Source organism: Pseudophryne corroboree, chromosome 6 (assembly GCF_028390025.1).
Source record: "Pseudophryne corroboree isolate aPseCor3 chromosome 6, aPseCor3.hap2, whole genome shotgun sequence".
Classification (NCBI taxonomy): domain Eukaryota; kingdom Metazoa; phylum Chordata; class Amphibia; order Anura; family Myobatrachidae; genus Pseudophryne; species Pseudophryne corroboree.
In genome coordinates this window covers 207,194,645-207,216,770 of record NC_086449.1, presented here as the reverse complement: position 1 = coordinate 207,216,770, position 22,126 = coordinate 207,194,645, and the positions used below count along the sequence as shown (strand labels likewise).

Here is a 22,126-nt window from a genome sequence, read left to right as displayed (position 1 = left end):
TATGCTCAATTCCATTCTCGCCTTCTGCAGAAGTTGATTTTGTCCAAGTGGGACGGCCTGCCTCACTGGATCAGATCTCGCATGATCTCCCTATCTCCGGAGGTCCGCCTCTCACTGAGCTGGTGGTTTCAGGACCAACCATTGAGCAGGGGCCGTCCCTTCTGGATATCCAACTGGGTACTACTGACGACGGATGCCAATCTGAGAGGTTGGGGCGTGGTGTTGGAACAACACTCTCTCCAGGGTCGGTGGACCATGGAGGAGTCACTACTCACGATAAACATTCTGGAACTGCGGGCAGTGTTCAATGCGTTGACAATGGCCCAGCATCTCATACAGAACAGACCTGTTCAAGTACAGTCGGACAACACCACCACGGTGGCGTATATCAATCATCAGGGCGGCACTCGAAGCCTCATGTCAATGAGGGAAGTATCAAGGATTCTTCAGTGGGCAGAACGCCATCTGCTGGCCACATCAGCAGTGTTCATTCCGGCCGTTCTGAACTGGGAGGCGGACTATCTCAGTCGTCAGGACGTGCACGCCGGAGAATGGAGCCTACATCCAGAGATGTTTCAACTTCTCGTGGACAAGTGGGGCCTCCCAGATGTGGACCTGATGGCATCTCGACACAATCACAAGGTTCCGGTCTTCGGAGCAAGGACAAGGGATCCTCAGGCAGCATTCGTGGATGCTCTGTCAATCCCGTGGAACTTTCGGCTGCTGTATGTGTTCCCTCCGGTGTCACTCCTGCCCAGAGTAATAAGGAAGTTCAAACAAGAAGGAGGAAACCTACTTCTAGTCGCTCCAGCGTGGCCCAGGCGGCACTGGTTCTCCGATCTACAGGGCCTCTCGTTGGATCGTCCCCTTCTACTTCCACAACGACCAGACCTCCTCGTTCAGGGCCCTTGTGTTTACCAGGATTTGGCCGATCTGGCTTTGACGGCATGGCTCTTGAAGCTTCTGTCCTGAGGGCCAAGGGTTTTTCTGAGGCGATCGTTCAAACTATGTTGAAGGCCCGTAAGCCGGCTTTTGCTTGGATCTACCATAGGGTCTGGAATGCTTACTTTACTTGGTGTGCGTCTCACAATCATGACGTTTTCCAGTTTAGTACGGCCAAACTATTAGCCTTTCTACAACAGGGCCTGGACTTAGGCCTGCGTCTGGCCTCTCTCAAGGTTCACATCTCTGCCTTGTCGGTCTGGTTTCAGAGAAAGATTGCTACCCTTCCTGTTTTCCATACATTCACTCAGGGTGTGTTGCGGATTCAGCCTCCGTATGTGCCACCTGTGGCCCCATGGGATCTGTCGGTGGTTTTGGAGGCCTTACAAGAGTCTCCGTTTGAGCCTCTTACTTCTGCTGACCTTAAGTGGCTTTCCCTTAAGGTGGTGTTCTTGCTGGCTATTGCTTCAGGTGGAAGGGTCTTGGACTTGGGTGTCTTATCCTGTAAGTCTCCCTATTTGATTTTTCACCGTGACAGGACGGTTCTTAGAATGCGGCCAGGTTATTTACCCAAGGTGGTGTCTTCTTTCCACCTTAACCAGGAGATTGTGGTTCCGGCCTTTAATTCTCCTGAGTTGTCTGCCAAAGAGTGGTCTTTGGATGTGGTACGGGCTCTCCATATCTATGTGAAGAGAACTTCCTCCATTAGGAAATCCGATTCTCTTTTTGTGCTGTTTGGTTTTCACAATCGTGGCTGACCTGCTTCCAAGCAGACTCTGGCCAGATGGATTAGAATGGTGATTGCACATGCCTTTGTACAGGCTGGTCGTCCGGTTCCTGCTACCATCAAAGCCCATTCTACTCGGTCGGTTGGACCTTCTTGGGCGGCCCAACGAGGTGCGACCCTTGAACAATTGTGCAAGGCGGCTACGTGGTCCTCAGGGAACACGATCATTTAGGTTCTATGCCTTTGATACCACCGCTTCCCAGGATGCTTCCTTTGGACGCCGGGTTCTTGTGCCCACTACAGGGCATCCCCTCCCATAAGGAACTGCTTTCGGACATCCCCAGTGTGAATCCTTGTGGAGCCCAGTGTACCCCGCAGCAGAAAATGAGATTTATGGTAAGAACTTACCGTTGTTAAATCTATTTCTGCGAGGTACAATGGGCTCCACAAGGCGCCCGCCCTGACGCACTTTGCTTCTTTGGGTTGGTATTGGCATAGCCGCTTACACCCTCTCCTGTGGTGAGTGTGTGGTGTATGTGGCTACGAGTGGTTGTCGTCTCTGATACCTGCTACAGCACTGGGCTGGTTAACAAAACTGAGCTCCCAGTGCATGGAGGCGGGGTTATAGAGGAGGCGGCGCTGAGCATCTTGGGAACAATCAAAAGCTTTGAGCTTGTTGGTGCCTCGGATCAAGATCCTACTCTACACCCCGATGTTAATCCTTGTGGAGCCCAGTGTACCTCGCATAAAGAGATTTAACAACGGTAAGTTCTTACCATATATCTCGTTTTTCATTTTTAACGAGAGAATTATAATTAAACATTAAAATAGTCCCTTAGGTTGATAATGCTAATTTGAAACCACTTTTTTTTTTTTCAGCAAAAAAAAGATTAAGTATGAAGTAAAGGTGTATATAATGAACTCTTGGAGTCAGGCAATATTGATAAAACTGGAATCTCCATATTTTGATTGACAAAGGGTCAACATTTCGAAGTGATACATGGATTAGGCACTGAGATGTGACTTTTTTCCAAATACACTTCAGAAAAAACGGAGTATCAGTAGTGGCATTTCCCAGCAATTTTTCGAAACTTTGACCCCCTATATCTTGAAACTGTGAAGCCTAGAGAAGAAAAATTTGGCATGGGTTAGTAGCTACGTGGTAGTATCAATTGTACAAAGTATCATGAAAATCTGAGTTGGTGGGTGTCATGCCTGGGTGAACTGACATGGAATGACCCTAAACTTAAGTACCTTGATGCAAATAGAGGCATGTAATAGATGTTCTGTTCATCCTACATTATTCTACCTATATTTTACATAAGCACTATCTGATATGTCCTTTTATGTCTGCTGTTGTTACCGCGGGTTCACTACGATATGCCGGCGGTCGGGCTCCCGGCGACCAGCATACCGGCGCCGGGAGCCCGACCGCCGGCTTACTGACAGTGTGGCGAGCGCAAATGATCCCCTTGCGGGCTCGCTGCGCTCGCCATGCTACGCGCGCCACACTATTTTATTCTCCCTCCAGGGGGATCGTGGACCCCCACGAGGGAAAATAAGTGTCGGTATGCCGGCTGTCGGGATCCCGGCGCCGGTATACTGTGCGCCGGGATCCCGTCAGTCGGCATACAGAAGACCACCCGTTACCGCTGGTATAAGGATACATTCTAATTATTTTTGTCTAACAATTTTATTTTACTTTCATTTCACACTGTATGATATCATGTCCATACATTTAAGGGCCTATTCAGAGTTGCACGCAAAGTATATGCGTTTGAACCAGTCCTGCCCTCAATGCCATAAATCTATCTGAAATCACTGGTTCTTTCTGTCTACACTACTATGGCAAGCTCATTCTTAGTGCCCCGTTGCCGCCCCCCTCTTGTATTCATCCGCAAGGGAAGATCCAGGTTACCTCCATGCTAACCTGACTAGCCCACATATATGCAGAGATGTGTATGTGCGCAGATGCTTGCGATTTACCTGTAACTTTGAATCAGACCCATAGTCTCTAGAGCTTAATTGTTTTTAATTGTAAAAGTTTTCTAACAACTTTCTTTTTTTCTTTATAGCTAAATCATTGTCTCGTGTTGTAATTAATGAAAGAACCATCGCAAATGGCTGATCTGAGATGTAACGTCTGCTTTCGACAGCCTAGCAGAGAAACACCTCGATTTGCCATAACAAACTGTGGTCATGTGGTGTGTGACCTCTGCCTGCAGAAAGGTACAGAATTGTGTCTGCTTCAGTCAGGAATAGGTTTTCTTCATTACAAATGCGGTGTTGCAGATCCTACCCTTTACAAATGTGAGGTCACGTTATATAAAGTTTTTATAGATTTTTGCTCAGCTGTTTACATTGGCTCACTCAAAACTGGGTAATCATTCTATTGCCATTTGACTACATTAAGAGATGGGAATAACAACAGATGCATGGCTGTAATTACATTCCTTTATGAATTCCCAGTTTCTTTCAGTGACGATTGTCATGTTGCTTCATTTGCCAGCACTACCCTGTGAATAATGTGAAGCTCTGTACGTGTAAAATTAATTCTAGTGATAATTATCATGTTTATGTGAGTGTCTGTTTTCTCTTTGTAGGAAAAAAAGAAGAGTGTGGTGTGTGCAGATCATATTGTCGCACGATATTTCTTAATGATGAGGTATAATTATATGAAAATGTGTTTTATACTATATGGTATAAGTTACTAGTACTGTAGAGTAGAGACCACTTTTCACCTCAAGTTACAAATTGATACATGATTTATAGTAGCTTATATATAATGCAAACAATACAACACCAAGAGGGCACTTATAGTGTAGTAAATTTATAGTGTAGTAACTTTAAAACCTTCTTAATTGGACAAATTATGCATATATTAGGCGTACATCAACATTTCTCATACGTCCTAGAGGATGCTGGGGACGACATCAAGACCATGGGGTATAGACGGGATCCGCAGGAGACATGGGCACTCTAAAGACTTTTCATTGGGTGTGAACTGGCTCCTCCCTCTATGCCCCTCCTCCAGACCTCAGTTTTAGAAATGTGCCCAGGTCGACTGAATGCACTCTGAAGAGCTCTACTGAGTTTCTCTGAAACGATTTATGTTAGGTTTTTTATTTTCAGGGAGATCTGCTGGCATCAGACTCCCTGCTTCGTGGGACTGAGGGGACAGAAGCAGTACCAACTTCCTCAGAGTTTCATGGCTCTGCTTCTGGCTGACAGGACACCATTAGCTCCTGAAGGGAACTGAACGCTAGCCGTGTCTAGATGCTCACTCCCACAGCACGCCGTCACCCCCCTCACAGAGCCAGAAGTCAGAAGACAGGTGAGTATAAGAAGAATGATCTTCTATCAAGTAAGCGACGGCTGAGGTACGGCACGGCTGGCGGGAGCGCAGCGCGCCATTGCTGCCCACACACACAGGCACTACAGGGTGCAGGGCGCGGGGGGGGGGCGCACTGGGCAGCAAGGAAAATACCTCAAACTAGCTAAAAGGGGGCATAAGTTGCCGCTGGCACAGCCCTACCCCCGCCAGTATAAATATTACAGTGTTTGCATGAGTGTAAGGACGCGCCATTGCGGGGGCGGAGCTTCTTCCTCAGGCAGCCAGCACACTACTCAGCGCCATTTTCTCTCTCTCCTCAGGCTGCAGAATACACGCTGGTCCTCTCCTCCACTTCTGACAAGTACAGGGTGCTATTAAGGGGGGGGCACAAAGCGATTATGGTGCATTTGATAGTGTATATTACGATTTAAAAAGCGCTGTTAGGCTGTGGACATACTGTGTTCACAGGAAATACTGGCGCTGGGATTGTGAACTGGCTGCTCCTATCCTGTGTCCCTCTGACAGATTTTACTGTGGGTCTGTCCCCAAAATAAGTCCCAGTGTGTCTGTTGGTGTGCTGTACACGTGTGAGGCATGTCTGAGGCAGGGAGTTCCTCCCCGGAGGAAGCCATTTTAGGGACACAGAGTTGTAATGTGGTGGCACTACCGGCACACTAAGAGCCTGCATGGGTGAAAGAGATACGTGACCGTATGCATCTGATTAACCGTAGATTAAATAAGTCTGAATCTAAGGCTGCATGCTGGAGAAAATCTGTGGAAGATGTGATTTTTCAAGATGCTGTTATTCCTTATGCGGGCGGCCTCTCTGGGTCACAAAAGAGACCATTTGCAAATGTTGTGAACACTGATACCGACACGGATTCTGACTCTTGTGTTGACGATGGTGAATCCAGAGATAGATTATAAATTGGCAAAAAATATACAATATATGATTGTGGCTATAAGGGATGTGTTGGAGGTTACAGAAACCACTCCTGTACCTCAGGAGAAGGCATATTTATGTTAGGAAAAGAAGTCCAAAGTCACGTTCCCCCCTTCACATGAACTAAATGCTCTATTTGAAGGGATGTGGGTGAATCCTGATAAAAATTTCGTATTCCCAAAAGGATTCACATAGCTTGCCCTTTCCCGGCTGAGGACTGGAAAAAATGGGAGTCACCCCCTGTGTTAGACAGTGCACTTTCCAGGTTGACAAAGAAGGTAATTCTCCCTGCTCCTGGCACGGCTTCTCTTAAAAATGGAAACGACATTGAAATCCATTTATGTTACCAATGGTACACTGATTAGGCCCACTATTGCCTGCGCATGGGTGAGTCGTGCTATTGAAAAATGGTCAGAAAGCGTGTCATCAGAAATTGACACGATTGATCAAGATGAGATACTCCTTAAGTTAGGGAATATCAAAGACGCTGCCGCCTACATGCTGGAAGCAATGAAGGATATTGGACTCTTGAGTTCACAGGCCGCTACCATGGCAGTATCGGCTAGGCGGGCGTTGTGGATTCGCCAGTGGAACGCGGATGCAGATTCCAAAAGAAACATGGAGGCTCTCCCATATAAAGGTGAGGCCTTATTTGGCGATGGCCTGGATGCGTTAGTCTTGGTGGCTACCGCAGGTAAGTCGACATTTTTGCCCTCTGCGTCTGCACCGGCAAAAAAGACCTATCACCCACAAATGCAGTCCTTTCAGCCCAATAAATACAAAAAGACGAGAGGTTCCCCCTTCATGGCAGGTAGGGGAAGGGGAAAGAAGCCCACAGCGGCTCCAGGTTCCCAAGAGCAGAAGTCTACCCCTACTTCTGCCAAATCCCCAGCATGACGCTGGAGCTCCCTTGCGGGAGGCCGCTCGGGTGGGGGCACGTCTCAGACACTTCACCCATGCCGATTTTTCAAATCGACCTTGCCAGTTTCTCCATCAGAAAGAGAAGCAGTAACAGCGGCAATCCAAAAATTATGTCAAGACCAGGTCATAGTCCTGGTACCGTTGTCACAACAAGGGAGGGGTTTTTATTCAAGCCTCTTTGTGGTTCCGAAGCCGGACGGCTCGGTCAGACCGATCCTAAATCTAAAGGACCTGAATGGTTACCTAAAAAGGTTCAAGTTCAAGATGGAATCACTTCGGGCAGTAATTGCCAGTCTGGAGGAGGGGGACTACTTGGTGTCGGTGGACATAAAGGATGCTAACCTGCATGTTCCCATTTATCCTCCTCACCAGGTTTATCTGAGATTCGCGGTTCAGGATTGCCATTACCAATTCCAGACGTTACCTTTCGGTCTCTCCACGGTGCCGAGGGTATTCACTAAGGTGATGGCGGAGATGATGGTTCTCCTTCGTCAGAAAGGAGTCATTGTAATTCCTTATCTGGACGACCTCCTGATAAAGGCGAGATCCAGGGAGCAGCAGTTTACAAAACATATCACGCTCTCTGTCAATACTCGGTGGATCATAAATTACCCAAAGTAACAGTTGGAACCGACGACAAGGTTGTCTTTCTTCGGGATGATTCTGGACACAGAAGTTCAGCGAGTATTTCTTCCGCTGGAAAAGGCTCTGGAAATCCAGAAAATGGTAAAACAGATATTGAAACCATCAAGTGTGTCGATCCATCAGTGCATTCGGTTGTTGGGGAAGATGGTGGCAGCCTATGAGGCCATACAGTTTGGCAGGTTCCATGCCAGAGTATTCCAGTGGGACTTGTTGGACAAGTGGTCGGGATCACACCTACACATGCACAGAAAGATAATCCTGTCGTCAAAAACCAGGATTTTGCTCCTGTGGTGGTTACACAGCTCTCACCTGCTAGAGGGACGCAGGTTTGGGATTCAGGACTGGGTCCTGGTAACCACGGATGCAAGTCTCCAAGGCTGGGGAGCAGTCTCTCAGGGAGAAAACTTCCAGGGACGTTGGTCACAACAGGAAGCCTGCCTTCACATAAACGTTCTGGAGCTAAGAGCCATTTACAACGGCCTTCAACAAGCGGTAGGTACATCATCTTCAAGACCGTCCCGTGCAGATCCAGGCGGACAATGTAACAGCAGTCGCATACATAAACAGGCAGGGCGGAACGAAAAGCAGAGCAGCAATGGCAGAGGCGACAAAAATCCTCTGCTGGGCAGAAAAGCATCTAAAAGCTCTGTCTGCAATATTCATTCCCGGAGTAGACAACTGGGAAGCAGACTTCCTCAGCAGACACTATCTCCATCCAGGAGAGTGGGGCCTCCACCAAGAAGTCTTCGCAGAGGTGACAAGTCTTTGGGGAGTTCTTCAAATAGATGTGATGGCATCTCGTCTCAACAAGAAGCTTCAGAGATACTGTTCCAGGTCGAGAGACCCTCAAGCAGTAGCAGTGGATGAACTGGTGACCCAGTGGGTGTTTCCGTCAGTGTATGTCTTCCCTCCACTTCCGCTGATCCCAAAAGTACTCAGGATCATAAGAAAAACAAGGGTTCGAGCAATCTTCATTGCCCCAGACTGGCCAAGGAGGGCTTGGTACCCAGATCTTCAGCAGTTACTCATAGGAGATCCTCAGCCTCTTCCCCCTCGAGAGGGCCTGCTGCAGCAGGGGCCGTGTGTACCAAGACTTACCACGGCTACGTTTGACTGCATGGCTGTTGAGCGCCGTATCCTAGCCAGGAAGGGTATTTCCGAGGAGGTCATCCCCACCCTTATTCAGGCCAGAAAGGGAGTAACGTCAAAACATTACCACCGTATTTGGAGAAAATATGTATCTTGGTGTGAATCCAAGAAAGCTGCTACGGAAGAGTTTCATTTAGGATGTTTTCTCCATTTTTTGCAGGATGGTGTGGAGGCGGGCCTCCAATTGGCATCAATCAAGGTCCAGATTTCTGCCTTCTCAGTGTTCTTCCAGAAACAATTGGCCTCTCTTCCAGAGGTTCAGACCTTTGTGAAAGGGGTTCTGCACATTCATGCTCCATTCGTGCCTCCAGTGGCACCATGGGACCTTAACGTGGTATTGCAGTTCCTTCAGTCGGATTGGTTTGAGCCTCTACAAAAGATAGAGTTGAAGTTTCTCACTTGGAAAGTGGTGATGCTTTTGGCTTTGGCATCCGCAAGGCAGGTGTCTGAATTGGGGGCCTTGTCTCACAAGAGCCCTTACCTGATCTTCCATGAAGATAGGGCAGAGTTGAGGACTCGTCAACATTTTCTTCCGAAGGTGGTTTCATCTTTCCACATAAACCAGCCGATTGTAGTGCCAGTAGTTACTGACACATTCACCACATTCACTGGTTCAAAATCTCTAGATGTGGTTAGAGCTTTGAAAATCTATGTCGCTAGAACGGCTCGTATACGGAAAACAGAGGCTCTGTTTGTCCTGTATGCTCACAACAAGATTGGCTGTCCTGCTTCCAAGCATACTATTGCACGTTGGATTAGAAATACGATTTAGCAAGTTCATACTACGGCTGGATTGGCGTTACCGACATCGTTAAAGGCCCACTCCACTAGGAAAGTGGGCTCAACCTGGGCGGCTGCCCCGGGGGGTCTCGGCATTACAACTTTGCCGAGCAGCTACTTGGTCAGGGTCAAACGAAGTTTGACACCTTGGCCGATGAGGACCTCAAGTTTGGTCAATCGATGCTGCAGGGTCATCCGCACTCTCCCGCCCGTACTGGAGCTTTGGTATAGACCCCATGGTCTCGATGTCGTCCCCAGCATCCTCTAGGACGTATGGGAAAATAGGATTTTGATAACCTACCGGTAAATCCTTTTCTCCTAGTCCGTAGAGGATGCTGGGCGCCCGTCCCAGTGCGTATTTTACCTGCAGTTTAGTTATTACACTTACACAAGTTGTGTTATTTTAGTTCAGCATGTTTCTGCAATTGGTTCATGCCTGTTTGCGCGTGTTATGTTGAATGCCATGTGTGCGGCGTGGTTGAGGGTGTGAGTTGGTAGATATCTCACCACTAGTTAAGTAATTCCTTTCCTCGAAATGTCAGTCTCCCTGGGCACAGTTCTTACAACTGAGGTCTGGAGGAGGGGCCTAGAGGGAGGAGCCAGTTCACACCCAATGAAAAGACTTTAGAGTGCCCATATCTCCTGCGGATCCCGTCTATACCTCAAGGTCTTGATGTCGTCCCCAGCATCCTCTATGGACTAGGAGAAAAGGATTTACCGGTAGGTTATCAAAATCCTATTTTCTTGCAGTAATACTTATCTGCGTGGTCTTCAAATCGTATTTCTTTGTCTCTGCCTTTTAATGAGGACTTTTTATACTTCAAGGTTACTTGACTCCCAGTCTCCAACATCTCTTCAGGAAGTGAGCTCAAGGTCTAGTTTTACCTCTGTAAGAATGCCCTTACACTTAAGGCAACCAATAAACAAGGCCCAAGGCCATTCATTGTCCAGTATAATGACTATTTAATAGTACTTATCAAAAATAGCTGAAACACTCATATTAAATTCACTTCTTGTATGCATATAACTAATTCAGACCTGGTTGCTGCAGCAGCAGCGTACGCAGGCTGAAGCCCTGTGCTGTGTGCGCATGCGCAGCAGCCACACCGCACGTGCGCACACAGGTGCGATGGCATCTCACTTGTGCGATCGCCCCTGACTGACATGCAGAGGGACTTGTTGGCGGTGCGTTTTTGGGGGCACGGTCCGAACAATGCAGGTGTGCGCGGACCATGGGCGGGGCGGGGCGTGGTGGCTGTTTGACGTCACATGCAGCTGCTGCGACCCTAAACATGGAGGGTATTCGTTTGTAGGCAGAGAGCTATTCGGCAGGGGGGGGGGGGTATTTTGGACCCTGCATGCGGGGCGGACTTTCCCTATGCTGGGCAAAAACACCACCCCCTTCCCGGTATGTCAGTAATTTTGATCGTAGATGTGTGTTGTTTTTTTCGCACACCCACGATCATGTATGAATTAGGCCCTAAATGTCAACTGTAACAGACGGCATCAGCAAGTCCACAAAACCCCTCAACGGGGTGAGACTTCCTGGTGGCTATGCTTGTTATTTTTGCTAGTCAGCCACCTACTGCCACCCAACACATTATGTTGTATAAGTGACTTCTTCAGGGGTATGGAACAAAGTAGTCCTATAGAATCCTGGCATCCTCCACGTGCACAGCAGGGAGCTTGATGTTACAGGTCACTTTGATGCCTGATCCTATGTCCCATCATAGCTCACCTCAATATCCGATCCTCTTACACCTCACCACGTCATCAAAGCTCAGAGCTGGAGTTCAGTAGAGCCCATTGGCACAACATGTGCAAGACTCTCCCTCCTTCTAGCATGAGACACACTGAACAGCAGCAAGAGCCCAGACCAGCTTCATACGCTTCTGTCTGGAAATTATGAGAAAACGAAGTATTTGCTTGAAACGTAGCACCCATACCCCCCTTCATAAAACTAGGCATACTTTTATGCCAATGCCTGCAAATTCCCTGTTTTCTGTGTCTTAATTATTCCCTGAGGGAGAACGAATTACTATGGACATTAAATCCCCTTATTACACTGTGATTCTGGGCACCTTCCAAAATGAAGGGCTAGAAGAAGGTTCCTGCAATTCATTTAGCCCTCATTGCTCCCTACATTTTAACATAATAAAACCTGTTTGTTTTAAGTAGGGATGTGCACTGGGCATTTTTTGGGTTTTGTGTTTTGGTTTTGGATTCGGTTCCGCGGTCGTGTTTTGGATTCGGACGCGTTTTGGCAAAACCTCCCTTAAGAATTTTTGTCAGATTCGGGTGTGTTTTGGATTCAGGTGTTTTTTTTTTTTTCTTTCAAAAACCCCTCAAAAACAGCTTAAATCATCGAATTAGGGGGTAATTTTGATCCTATAGTATTATTAACCTCAATAACCATAATTTCCACTCATTTCCAGTCTATTCTGAACACCTCACAATGTTATTTTTAGTCCTAAAATTTACACCGAGGTCGCTGGATGACTAAGCTAAGCAACCCAAGGGGGCGGCACAAACACCTCGCCCATCTAGGAGTGGCACTGCAGTGTCAGACAGGATGGCACTTAAAAACAAAGTCCCCAACTGTCTCTAGATTATTGTCCCCACAGGATTATGACAACCCGTTAGATAAATTGCTACTGACTGGGAACCCCTCTTCCAAGGCGATTTCTACTCATTATTCATTCTTACACACGCCCTTACAATATGCTGACGTAACGACGGGGATGGCGCAATGGATAGGCCATTTTCCGTCTCTTACTATGACGAATTTGTTGAAGTATCTCGAATTATCCATCAGGCTGATACCTGCTGCATCCTACACTGAACTCTTTTTAAATGTGTGGCATAGAACATATCTATCGCCACACCGTAGACATCTAATGGGTTTCTGAATAATAAAATTACATAATAACCGCGCTTATGTTTGTAATTAGCAGCTCCCTATAATAAAAATAACAATAAACACTAAAAAGGGGAGCGCTTGATTAAATTTGCATAATGAATTGAACGCATATACCTGTAAAAATAAATTTTTTTTGGTTAATATAAAATGTTTAAGCTCTTCTTTGAAGAAGTGGTGGAACAGAGATAATTGATATTATTTGTGAATCAATTGTAATTTGCCGGACAGTTCTTTCCCACGGGTAACACTATCCCTGCTGTCCCTAATACCTTTTACGGCTTGTTGTTTGTAGCCTCGGCGTGCATCAGCGTGCACCACGGGTATCGCTTGTCCCGTCTCTCCCGTTGTGACGGCTACTCCGGCTCCGTAATGCTCTTGCGGCGTGCCTGTTTAGAAGCGTCAAAGCTGTGTGTGACACGAGGAACTAGGCCAGTTCCTCGTGTCACACACAGCTTTGTGTGAGTCTTCAAGCTGAGCTCTCTAAAGCAACCTGTTCTATCTCAGTGTTGAAACTTCGATGGTGCAGAAACGGAGAATATTGGATCAGTGAACGCTAACACTGATATGCTGAGACGCTTCTAAACAGGCACGCCGCAAGAGCATTACTCCTGTGTTCAGGAATGTTTGCTGGTGCTCCAGTCTTCGGCACGTGGTGGCTGAATGCCGAAAGTGACTCGCAATTCTTCGGGCCACCGACAGCATCTCTTGCACGCCCCTGTCGTTTTTAAAAAAATTCTGCACCACCAAATTCATTGTATGTGCAAAACATGGGACGTGCTGGAATTTGCTCACATGTAATGCACGCTCAATATTGGTGGCGTTGTCCGATGTCACAAATTCCCAGGAGAGTCCAATTGGGGTTACCAATCTGCGATGATGTTCCTCAGTTTCCGTAAGAGGTTGTCAGCTGTGTGCCTCTTATTGAAAGAGGTGATACAAAGCGTAGCCTGCCTAGGAACAAGTTGGCGTTTGCGAGATGCTGCTACTGGTGCTGCCGCTGCTGCTGTTGCTGTGGGAGGCAATACATCTACCCAGTGGGCTGTCAGTCATATAGTCCTTAGTCTGCCCTGCTCCACTTGTCCACATGTCCGTGGTTAAGTGGACATTGGGTACAACTGCATTTTTTAGGACACTGGTGACTCATTTTCTGACGTCTGTGTACATTCTCGGTATCGCCTGCCTTGGAACCTAGATGGTATTTGGTAGTGGGGACACACTACCTCAAGCAGTTCTCTAAGTCCCTGTGAACTAACGGCGGATACCGGACGCACGTCTAACACCAACATAGTTGTCAAGGCCTGAGTTATTCACTTTGCAACAGGATGACTGCTGTGATATTTCATCTTCCTCGCAAAGGACCGTTGGACAGTCAATTGCTTACTGGAAGTAGTACAAGTGGTCTTCCGACTTCCCCTCTGGGATGACGATCGACTCCCAGCAGCAGTAGGCGTTTTACACTCAAGGATCCATCGGAGGCATCCCAGTTAGGAGAGGACTCGTCAGACTTGCCAGTGACGTGGCCTGCAGGACTACGTTCCTGTCTAAGGAGGAAATTGACATTGAGGGAGTTGGTGGTGTGGTTTGCAGGAGCTTGGGTACAAGAGGAAGAAGGGATTTAGTTGTCAGTGGACTGCTTCCGCTGTCACCCAACGTTTTTGAACTTGTCAATGACTTCTGATGAATGCGCTCCAGGTGACGTATAAGGGAGGATGTTCCTTGGTGGTTAACGACCTTACCCCTACTTATTACAGCTTGACAAAGGCAACACACAGCTTGACACCAGTTGTCCGCATTTCTTTTGAAATAATTCCACACCGAAGAGGTGATTTTTTTTGTATTTTGACCAGGCATGTCAATGGCCTTATTCATCCCACGTACAACAGGCGTCTCCCCGGGTGCCTGACTTAAACAAACCACCTCTCCATCAGAATCCTCCTTGTCAATTTCCTCCTCAGCGCCAGTAACACCCATATCCTCAACCTGGTGTACTTCAACAGTGACATCTTCAATTTGAATATCAGGAACTGGACTGTGGGTGCTCCTTCCAGCACTTGCAGGGGGCATGCAAATGGTGGAAGGAGCCCCCTCTTCCCGTCCAGTGTTGGGAAGGTCAGGCATCGCAACCGACACAATTGGACTCTCCTTGGATATTTGTGATTTAGAAGAACGCACAGTTCTTTGCTGTGCTTTTGCCAGTTTAACTCTCTTTCTTTTTTTCTAGCGGGAGGATGAGTGCTTCCATCCTCATGTGAATCTGAACCACTAGCTATGAACATAGTCCAGGGCCTCAGCCGTTCCTTGCCACTCCGTGTTTTAAATGGCATATTGGCAAGTTTATGCTTTTCCTCAGACGCTTTTAATTTCGATTTTTGGGTCATTTTACTGAACTTTTGTTTCTCTAACGTCCTAAGTGGATGCTGGGGACTCCGTAAGGACCATGGGGATTAGCGGCTCCGCAGGAGACTGGGCACAACTATAAAGAAAGCTTTTAGACTACTGGTGTGCACTGGCTCCTCCCACTAAGACCCTCCTCCAGACCTCCGTTAATATTCTTGTGCCCGGCCGAGCTGGATGCACACTAGGGGCTCTCCTGAGCACCTAGAAAGAAAGTATATTTAGGTTTTTTATTTTCAGTGAGATCTGCTGGCAACAGACTCACTGCAGCGAGGGACTAAGGGGAGAAGAAGCGAACCTACCTAACAGGTGGTAGTTTGGGCTTCTTAGGCTACTGGACACCATTAGCTCCAGAGGGATCGACCGCAGGACCCGACCTTGGTGTTCGTTCCCGGAGCCGCTCCGCCGTCCCCCTTACAGAGCCAGAAGCACGAGAAGGTCCGGAAAATCGGCGGCAGAAGACTTCGGTCTTCACCAAGGTAGCGCACAGCACTGCAGCTGTGCGCCATTGCTCCTCATGTACACCTCATACTTCGGTCACTGATGGGTGCAGGGCGCTGGGGGGGGGCGCCCTGAGGGCAATAAATAACACCTTGGCTGGCAAAATATACATCATATATAGTCCCAGAGGCTATATAGATGTAAAATTACCCCTGCCAGTATCACAGAAAAATCGGGAGAAAGTCCGCCGAAAAGGGGGCGGGGCTTCTCCCTCAGCACACTGGCGCCATTTTTCCCTCACAGTTCCGCTGGAAGGAAGCTCCCTGGCTCTCCCCTGCAGTCTGAGAATACTACAGAAGGGTAAAAGAGGGGGGGCACTAAATTTAGGCGCAGTATAGATATATATATATGTAATATATATCAAAAAGCAGCTATAGGGAAAACACTCATTGATAGTGGGATCCCAGTGTTATATAGCGCTCTGGTGTGTGTTGGCATACTCTCTCTCTGTCTCCCCAAAGGGCTTTGTGGGGTCCTGTCCTCTGTCAGAGCATTCCCTGTGTGTTTGCGGTGTGTCGGTACGGCTGTGTCGACATGTTTGATGAGGAGGCTTATGTGGAGGCGGAGCAGATGCCTGTAAATGTGATGTCACCCCCTGCGGTGTCGACACCTGAGTGGATGGTGCTGTGGAAGGAATTACATGATACTGTCGACTCCTTACATAAAAGGTTTGACGACATACCTAATGTGGGACAGCCGGCTTCTCAGCCTGTGCCTACCCAGGCGTCTCAGAAACCATCAGGGGTTCTAAAACGCCCGCTACCTCAGATGGTTGACACAGATGTCGACACGGATACTGACTCCAGTGTCGACGACGAAGAGACTAATGTAACTTCCAGTAGGGCCACACGTTACATGATTGAGGCAATGAAAAATGTGTTGCACATTTCTGATGTTACCCACGGTACCACAAAAAAGGGTATAATGTTTGGAGAGAAAAAACTACCAGTAGCTTTTCCTCCATCTGAAGAGTTAAATGAAGTGTGTGAAGAAGCGTGGGCTTCCCCTGATAAAAAGATGGTAATTTCTAAGAGGTTACTAATGGCGTACCCTTTCCCGCCAGAGGATAGGTCACGCTGGGAAACATCCCCTAGGGTGGATAAAGCGCTCACACGCTTGTCAAAGAAGGTGGCAATACCGTCTCCGGATACGGCCGCCCTGAAGGAATCTGCTGATAGAAAGCAGGAGGCTATCCTGAAATCTATATATACACACACAGGTGTGATACTGAGACCGGCTATAGCTTCAGCCTGGATGTGCAGCGCTGCGGCTGCGTGGTCAGATTCCCTGTCAGAAAATATAGATACCCTAGACAGGGACACTATTTTGCTAAACGTAGAGCATATAAAAGACGCACTTTTATACATGAGGGATGCACAGAGGGATATTTGCCGGCTGGCATCCAAAATTAGTGCAATGTCCATTTCTGCCAGGAGAGGGTTATGGACTCTGCAGTGGACAGGTGATGCAGATTCCAAACGACACATGGAAGTTCTGCCTTATAAGGGTGAGGAATTGTTCGGGGATGGTCTCTCGGACCTCGTTTCCACAGCAACAGCTGGGAAGTCTACATTTTTGCCCCATGTTCCCTCACAACCAAAGAAAGCACCGTATTATCAGGTACAGTCCTTTCGGCCCAATAGGGGCAAGCGGGTTAAAGGCGCGTCCTTTCTGCCCAGAGGCAGAGGTAGAGGGAAAAAGCTGCAGCATACAGCCAGTTCCCAGGAGCAAAAGTCCTCCCCCGCTTCCTCTAAGTCCACAGCATGACGCTGGGGCTCCACAGGCGGAGCCAGGTACGGTGGGGGCCCGTCTCAAAAATTTCAGCAATCAGTGGGCTTGCTCACGGGTGGATCCCTGGATCCTTCAAATAGTATCTCAGGGGTACAAACTGGAATTCGAGACGTCTCCCCCCCACCGTTTCCTCAAATCTGCCTTGCCAACCACTCCCTCAGGCAGGGAGGCAGTGTTACAGGCAATTCAAAAGCTGTATTCACAACAAGTGATAGTAAAGGTGCCCCTACTTCAACAAGGAAGGGGTTACTATTCCACAATGTTTGTGGTACCGAAACCGGACGGTTCGGTGAGACCCATTTTAAATTTGAAATCCTTGAACACATATATCAAAAAATTCAAGTTCAAGATGGAATCGCTCAGGGCGGTTATTGCAAGCCTGGACGAGGGAGATTACATGGTATCGCTGGACATCAAGGATGCTTACCTACATGTCCCCATTTACCATCCTCACCAGGAGTACCTCAGGTTTGTGGTACAAGATTGTCATTACCAATTCCAGACGTTGCCGTTCGGTCTCTCCACGGCTCCGAGGGTCTTTACCAAGGTAATGGCAGAAATGATGATACTCCTTCGAAGGAAGGGAGTTTTAATTATCCCGTACTTGGACGATCTCCTGATAAAGGCGAGGTCCAGAGAGCAGTTGTTGGTAGGGGTAGCACTATCTCGGGAAGTGCTACAACAGCACGGCTGGATTCTAAACATTCCAAAGTCACAGCTGGTCCCTACGACACGCCTGCTGTTCCTAGGGATGGTTCTGGACACAGAACAGAGAAAAGTGTTTCTCTCGGAGGAGGCGGCCAAGGAGCTGTCATCTCTAGTCAGAGGCCTCCTAAAACCAAAACAGGTGTCGGTGCATCACTGCACGCGGATCCTGGGAAAAATGGTAGCTTACTACGAAGCGATTCCATTCGGCAGGTTTCATGCAAGAACCTTTCAGTGGGACCTGTTGGACAAGTGGTCCGGATCGCATCTTCAGATGCATCGTCTGATAACCCTGTCTCCAAGGACAAGGGTGTCTCTGCTGTGGTGGCTGCAGAGTGCTCATCTTCAAGAGGGCCGCAGATTCGGCATACAGGACTGGGTCCTGGTGACCACGGATGCCAGCCTTCGAGGCTGGGGAGCAGTCACACAGGGAAGAAACTTCCAAGGACTATGGTCAAGTCAGGAGACTTCCCTGCACATAAATATTCTGGAACTAAGAGCCATTTACAATGCCCTAAGTCAGGCAAAACCCCTGCTTCAAAACCAGCCGGTACTGATCCAGTCAGACAACATCGCGGCGGTCGCCCATGTAAATCGACAGGGCGGCACGAGAAGCAGGACGGCGATGGCAGAAGCCACAAGGATTCTCCGATGGGCGGAAAATCACGTGTTAGCACTGTCAGCAGTGTTCATTCCGGGAGTGGACAACTGGGAAGCAGACTTCCTCAGCAGGCACGACCTCCACCCGGGAGAGTGGGGACTTCATCCAGAAGTCTTTCAAATGATTGTAAACCAGTGGGAAAAACCACAGGTGGACATGATGGCGTCCCGCCTAAACAAAAAGCTAGAAAAATATTGCGCCAGGTCAAGAGACCCGCAGGCGATAGCTGTGGACGCTCTGGTAACACCGTGGGTGTACCGATCGGTTTATGTGTTCCCTCCTCTTCCTCTCATACCAAAGGTACTGAGGATAATAAGGAGAAGAGGAGTAAGAACTATACTCATTGTTCCGGATTGGCCAAGAAGAGCGTGGTATCCGGAACTTCAAGAAATGATGTCAGAGGACCCATGGCCTCTACCGCTCAGACAGGACCTGCTGCAGCAGGGGCCCTGTCTGTTCCAAGACTTACCGCGGCTGCGTTTGACGGCATGGCGGTTGAACACCGGATCCTGAAGGAAAAGGGCATTCCGGAGGAAGTCATTCCTACGCTGATAAAAGCTAGGAAAGAAGTAACCGCAAACCATTATCACCGCATATGGCGAAAATATGTTGCGTGGTGTGAGGCCAGGAAGGCCCCAACGGAAGAATTTCAGCTGGGCCGGTTCCTGCACTTCCTACAGTCAGGGGTGACTATGGGCCTTAAATTGGGTTCCATTAAGGTCCAGATTTCGGCTCTATCAATTTTCTTCCAGAGAGAATTTGCTTCACTACCTGAAGTTCAGACTTTTGTCAAGGGAGTGCTGCATATTCAGCCCCCTTTTGTGCCTCCAGTGGCACCTTGGGATCTCAACGTGGTGTTGGATTTCCTAAAGTCACATTGGTTTGAGCCACTGAAAACCGTGGATTTGAAATATCTCACGTGGAAAGTGGTCATGTTGTTGGCCTTGGCTTCGGCCAGGCGTGTTTAAGAATTGGCGGCTTTGTCATGTAAAAGCCCTTATCTGATTTTCCATATGGATAGGGCAGAATTGAGGACTCGTCCCCAGTTTCTCCCCAAAGTGGTATCAGCTTTTCATCTGAACCAACCTATCGTGTTGCCTGCGGCTACAAATGACTTGGAGGCTTCCAAGTTGTTGGATGTAGTCAGGGCCCTAAAAATTTATGTTTCCAGGACAGCTGGAGTCAGGAAGACTGACTCGCTCTTTATCCTGTATGCGCCCAACAAGTTGGGTGCACCTGCTTCTAAGCAGACTATTGCTCGCTGGATCTGTAGTACGATTCAGCTTGCACATTCTGCGGCTGGACTGCCGCATCCTAAATCAGTGAAAGCCCATTCCACGAGGAAAGTGGGCTCTTCTTGGGCGGCTGCCCGAGGGGTCTCGGCTCTTCAACTTTGCCGAGCTGCTACTTGGTCAGGGGCAAACACGTTTGCAAAATTCTACAAATTTGATACCCTGGCTGAGGAGGACCTTGAGTTCTCTCATTCGGTGCTGCAGAGTCATCCGCGCACTCCCGCCCGTTTGGGAGCTTTGGTATAATCCCCATGGTCCTTACGGAGTCCCCAGCATCCACTTAGGACGTTAGAGAAAATAAGAATTTACTCACCGGTAATTCTATTTCTCATAGTCCGTAGTGGATGCTGGGCGCCCATCCCAAGTGTGGATTGTCTGCAATACTTGTATATAGTTATTGCTTAACTAAAGGGTTATTGTTGAGCTATCTGTTGAGAGGCTCAGTTGTTATCATGCTGTTAACTGGGTATTGTATCACGAGTTATACGGTGTGATTGGTGTGGCTGGTATGAGTCTTACCCGGGATTCAAAATCCTTCCTAATTGTGTCAGCTCTTCCGGGCACAGTATCCTAACTGAGGTCTGGAGGAGGGTCTTAGTGGGAGGAGCCAGTGCACACCAGTAGTCTAAAAGCTTTCTTTATAGTTGTGCCCAGTCTCCTGCGGAGCCGCTAATCCCCATGATCCTTACGGAGTCCCCAGCATCCACTACGGACTATGAAAAATAGAATTACCGGTGAGTAAATTCTTATTTTTTTGGATTTTACATGCTCTCTACTATGACATTGGGCATCGGCCTTGGCATTTGATGGCATTTCATCGTCTCTGCCATGACTAGTGGCAGCAGCTTCAGCACTAGGTGAAAGTGGATCTTGATCTTTCCCATATTTTACCCTCCACATTTTTGTTCTCCATTTTTTAATGTGTGGAATTATATACCAGTAATATATCTGGAATTAGATGGCAGTAATGTCTGGAATTAGATACCACTAGATATATACCAGATACCACTGTGACTGGAATGATGATGACCCATGCACAGTGACAGGACACTACCACAGCACCCTACAGCAGCAAGATGCAGCACAAGACACTGGACTTTTAGTCACCACAATGCAGCACTGATACTGAGCACAGATATTGAGCACTGTTCAGGATACTAGAACTGACACTGGGCAGCGAGAACAGCACTGGACTACTGTACTGTACTACTATATACTGGTCCCCACAATGCAGCAATGATAATAATGAGAAGATATTGAGCACTGTTCAGGATAATAGAACTGACACTGGGCAGCGAGAACAGCAATGGGCTAATGTACTGTGCTACTATATACTGGTCACCACAATGCAGCAATGATAATAATGAGCACAGATATTGAGCACTGTTCAGGATACTAGAACTGACACAGAGCAGCAAAATACAGCAATGGACTACTGTACTGTACTACTATATACTGGTCACCACAATGCAGCAATGATAGTAATGAGCACAGATATTGAGCACTATTCAGGATAATAGAACTGACACTGGGCAGCGAGAACAGCACTGGACTACTGTATTGTACTACTATATACTGGTCACCACAATGCAGCAATGATAATAATGAGCACAGATATTGAGCACTGTTCAGGATAATAGAACTGACACTGGGCAGCGAGAACAGCAATGGGCTAATGTACTGTGCTACTATATACTGGTCACCACAATGCAGCAATGATAATAATGAGCACAGATATTGAGCACTGTTCAGGATACTAGAACTGACACAGAGCAGCGAAATACAGCAATGGACTACTGTACTGTACTACTATATACTGGTCACCACAATGCAGCACTGATACTGAGCACAGATATTGAGCTGATATTTAGCTGATATTGGGCTATTCAGGCAGAGAACGTAGCCACGTCCTCTGCGCTCAATGTACAATGCACGAGTGAAAATGGCGGCGACGCCTGGCTCTTTATATGGAATCCGAATCTCGCGAGAATCCGACAACGGTATAATGACGTTTTCCCCTGTTCGGGTTTTACGATTAAGGCGGGAAGAACCAAGGCTGCCTCGGACCCGTGTAAACCACGTGAAGTTCAGGGGGGTTCGGATCTCGACGAACCGAACCCGCTCATCTCTAGTTTTAAGTAAGCTATTTATTGAAATAAAAACATATTTTATGCAGATTTGTGCTGTATCTACATTCAGTTTCCAGAGTTCTCTAGCATAATTTTTACCTTTATCTGTTCTTATAAATCCTAATATGTAACAGGCTTAAATGTCCATCTAGCAGTTGCGCAGTGAGAGATGGAGGGAGGTTCTGCTCCCTTCCTCCCCTCGTAGCTGTCATTGGTACTATTTGGATGCACAAGACTGTTCCCTCCTGTCAGCGACTAGATCCAGGGATCTCCCTCCCACCAATCTCCCTAC

The 22,126-nt window shown here is 47.8% G+C and overlaps 1 protein-coding gene across 5 annotated transcripts in view; it reads left to right on the top strand.

Annotated features, from left to right (window-relative positions):
* RNF212 (ring finger protein 212) overlaps positions 1 to 22,126 on the top strand; it is a 476,056-nt gene that overhangs the window by 85,627 nt on the left and 368,303 nt on the right. For all 5 annotated transcript variants that reach the window (XM_063925682.1, XM_063925685.1, XM_063925683.1 and 2 more), the window contains exons 2-3: positions 3,745 to 3,898; positions 4,273 to 4,334. In XM_063925682.1, the coding sequence (XP_063781752.1) occupies positions 3,772 to 3,898; positions 4,273 to 4,334 (189 nt within the window). In that variant the 5' untranslated portion in view covers positions 3,745 to 3,771. The remainder of the gene's footprint in view (positions 1 to 3,744; positions 3,899 to 4,272; positions 4,335 to 22,126) is intronic.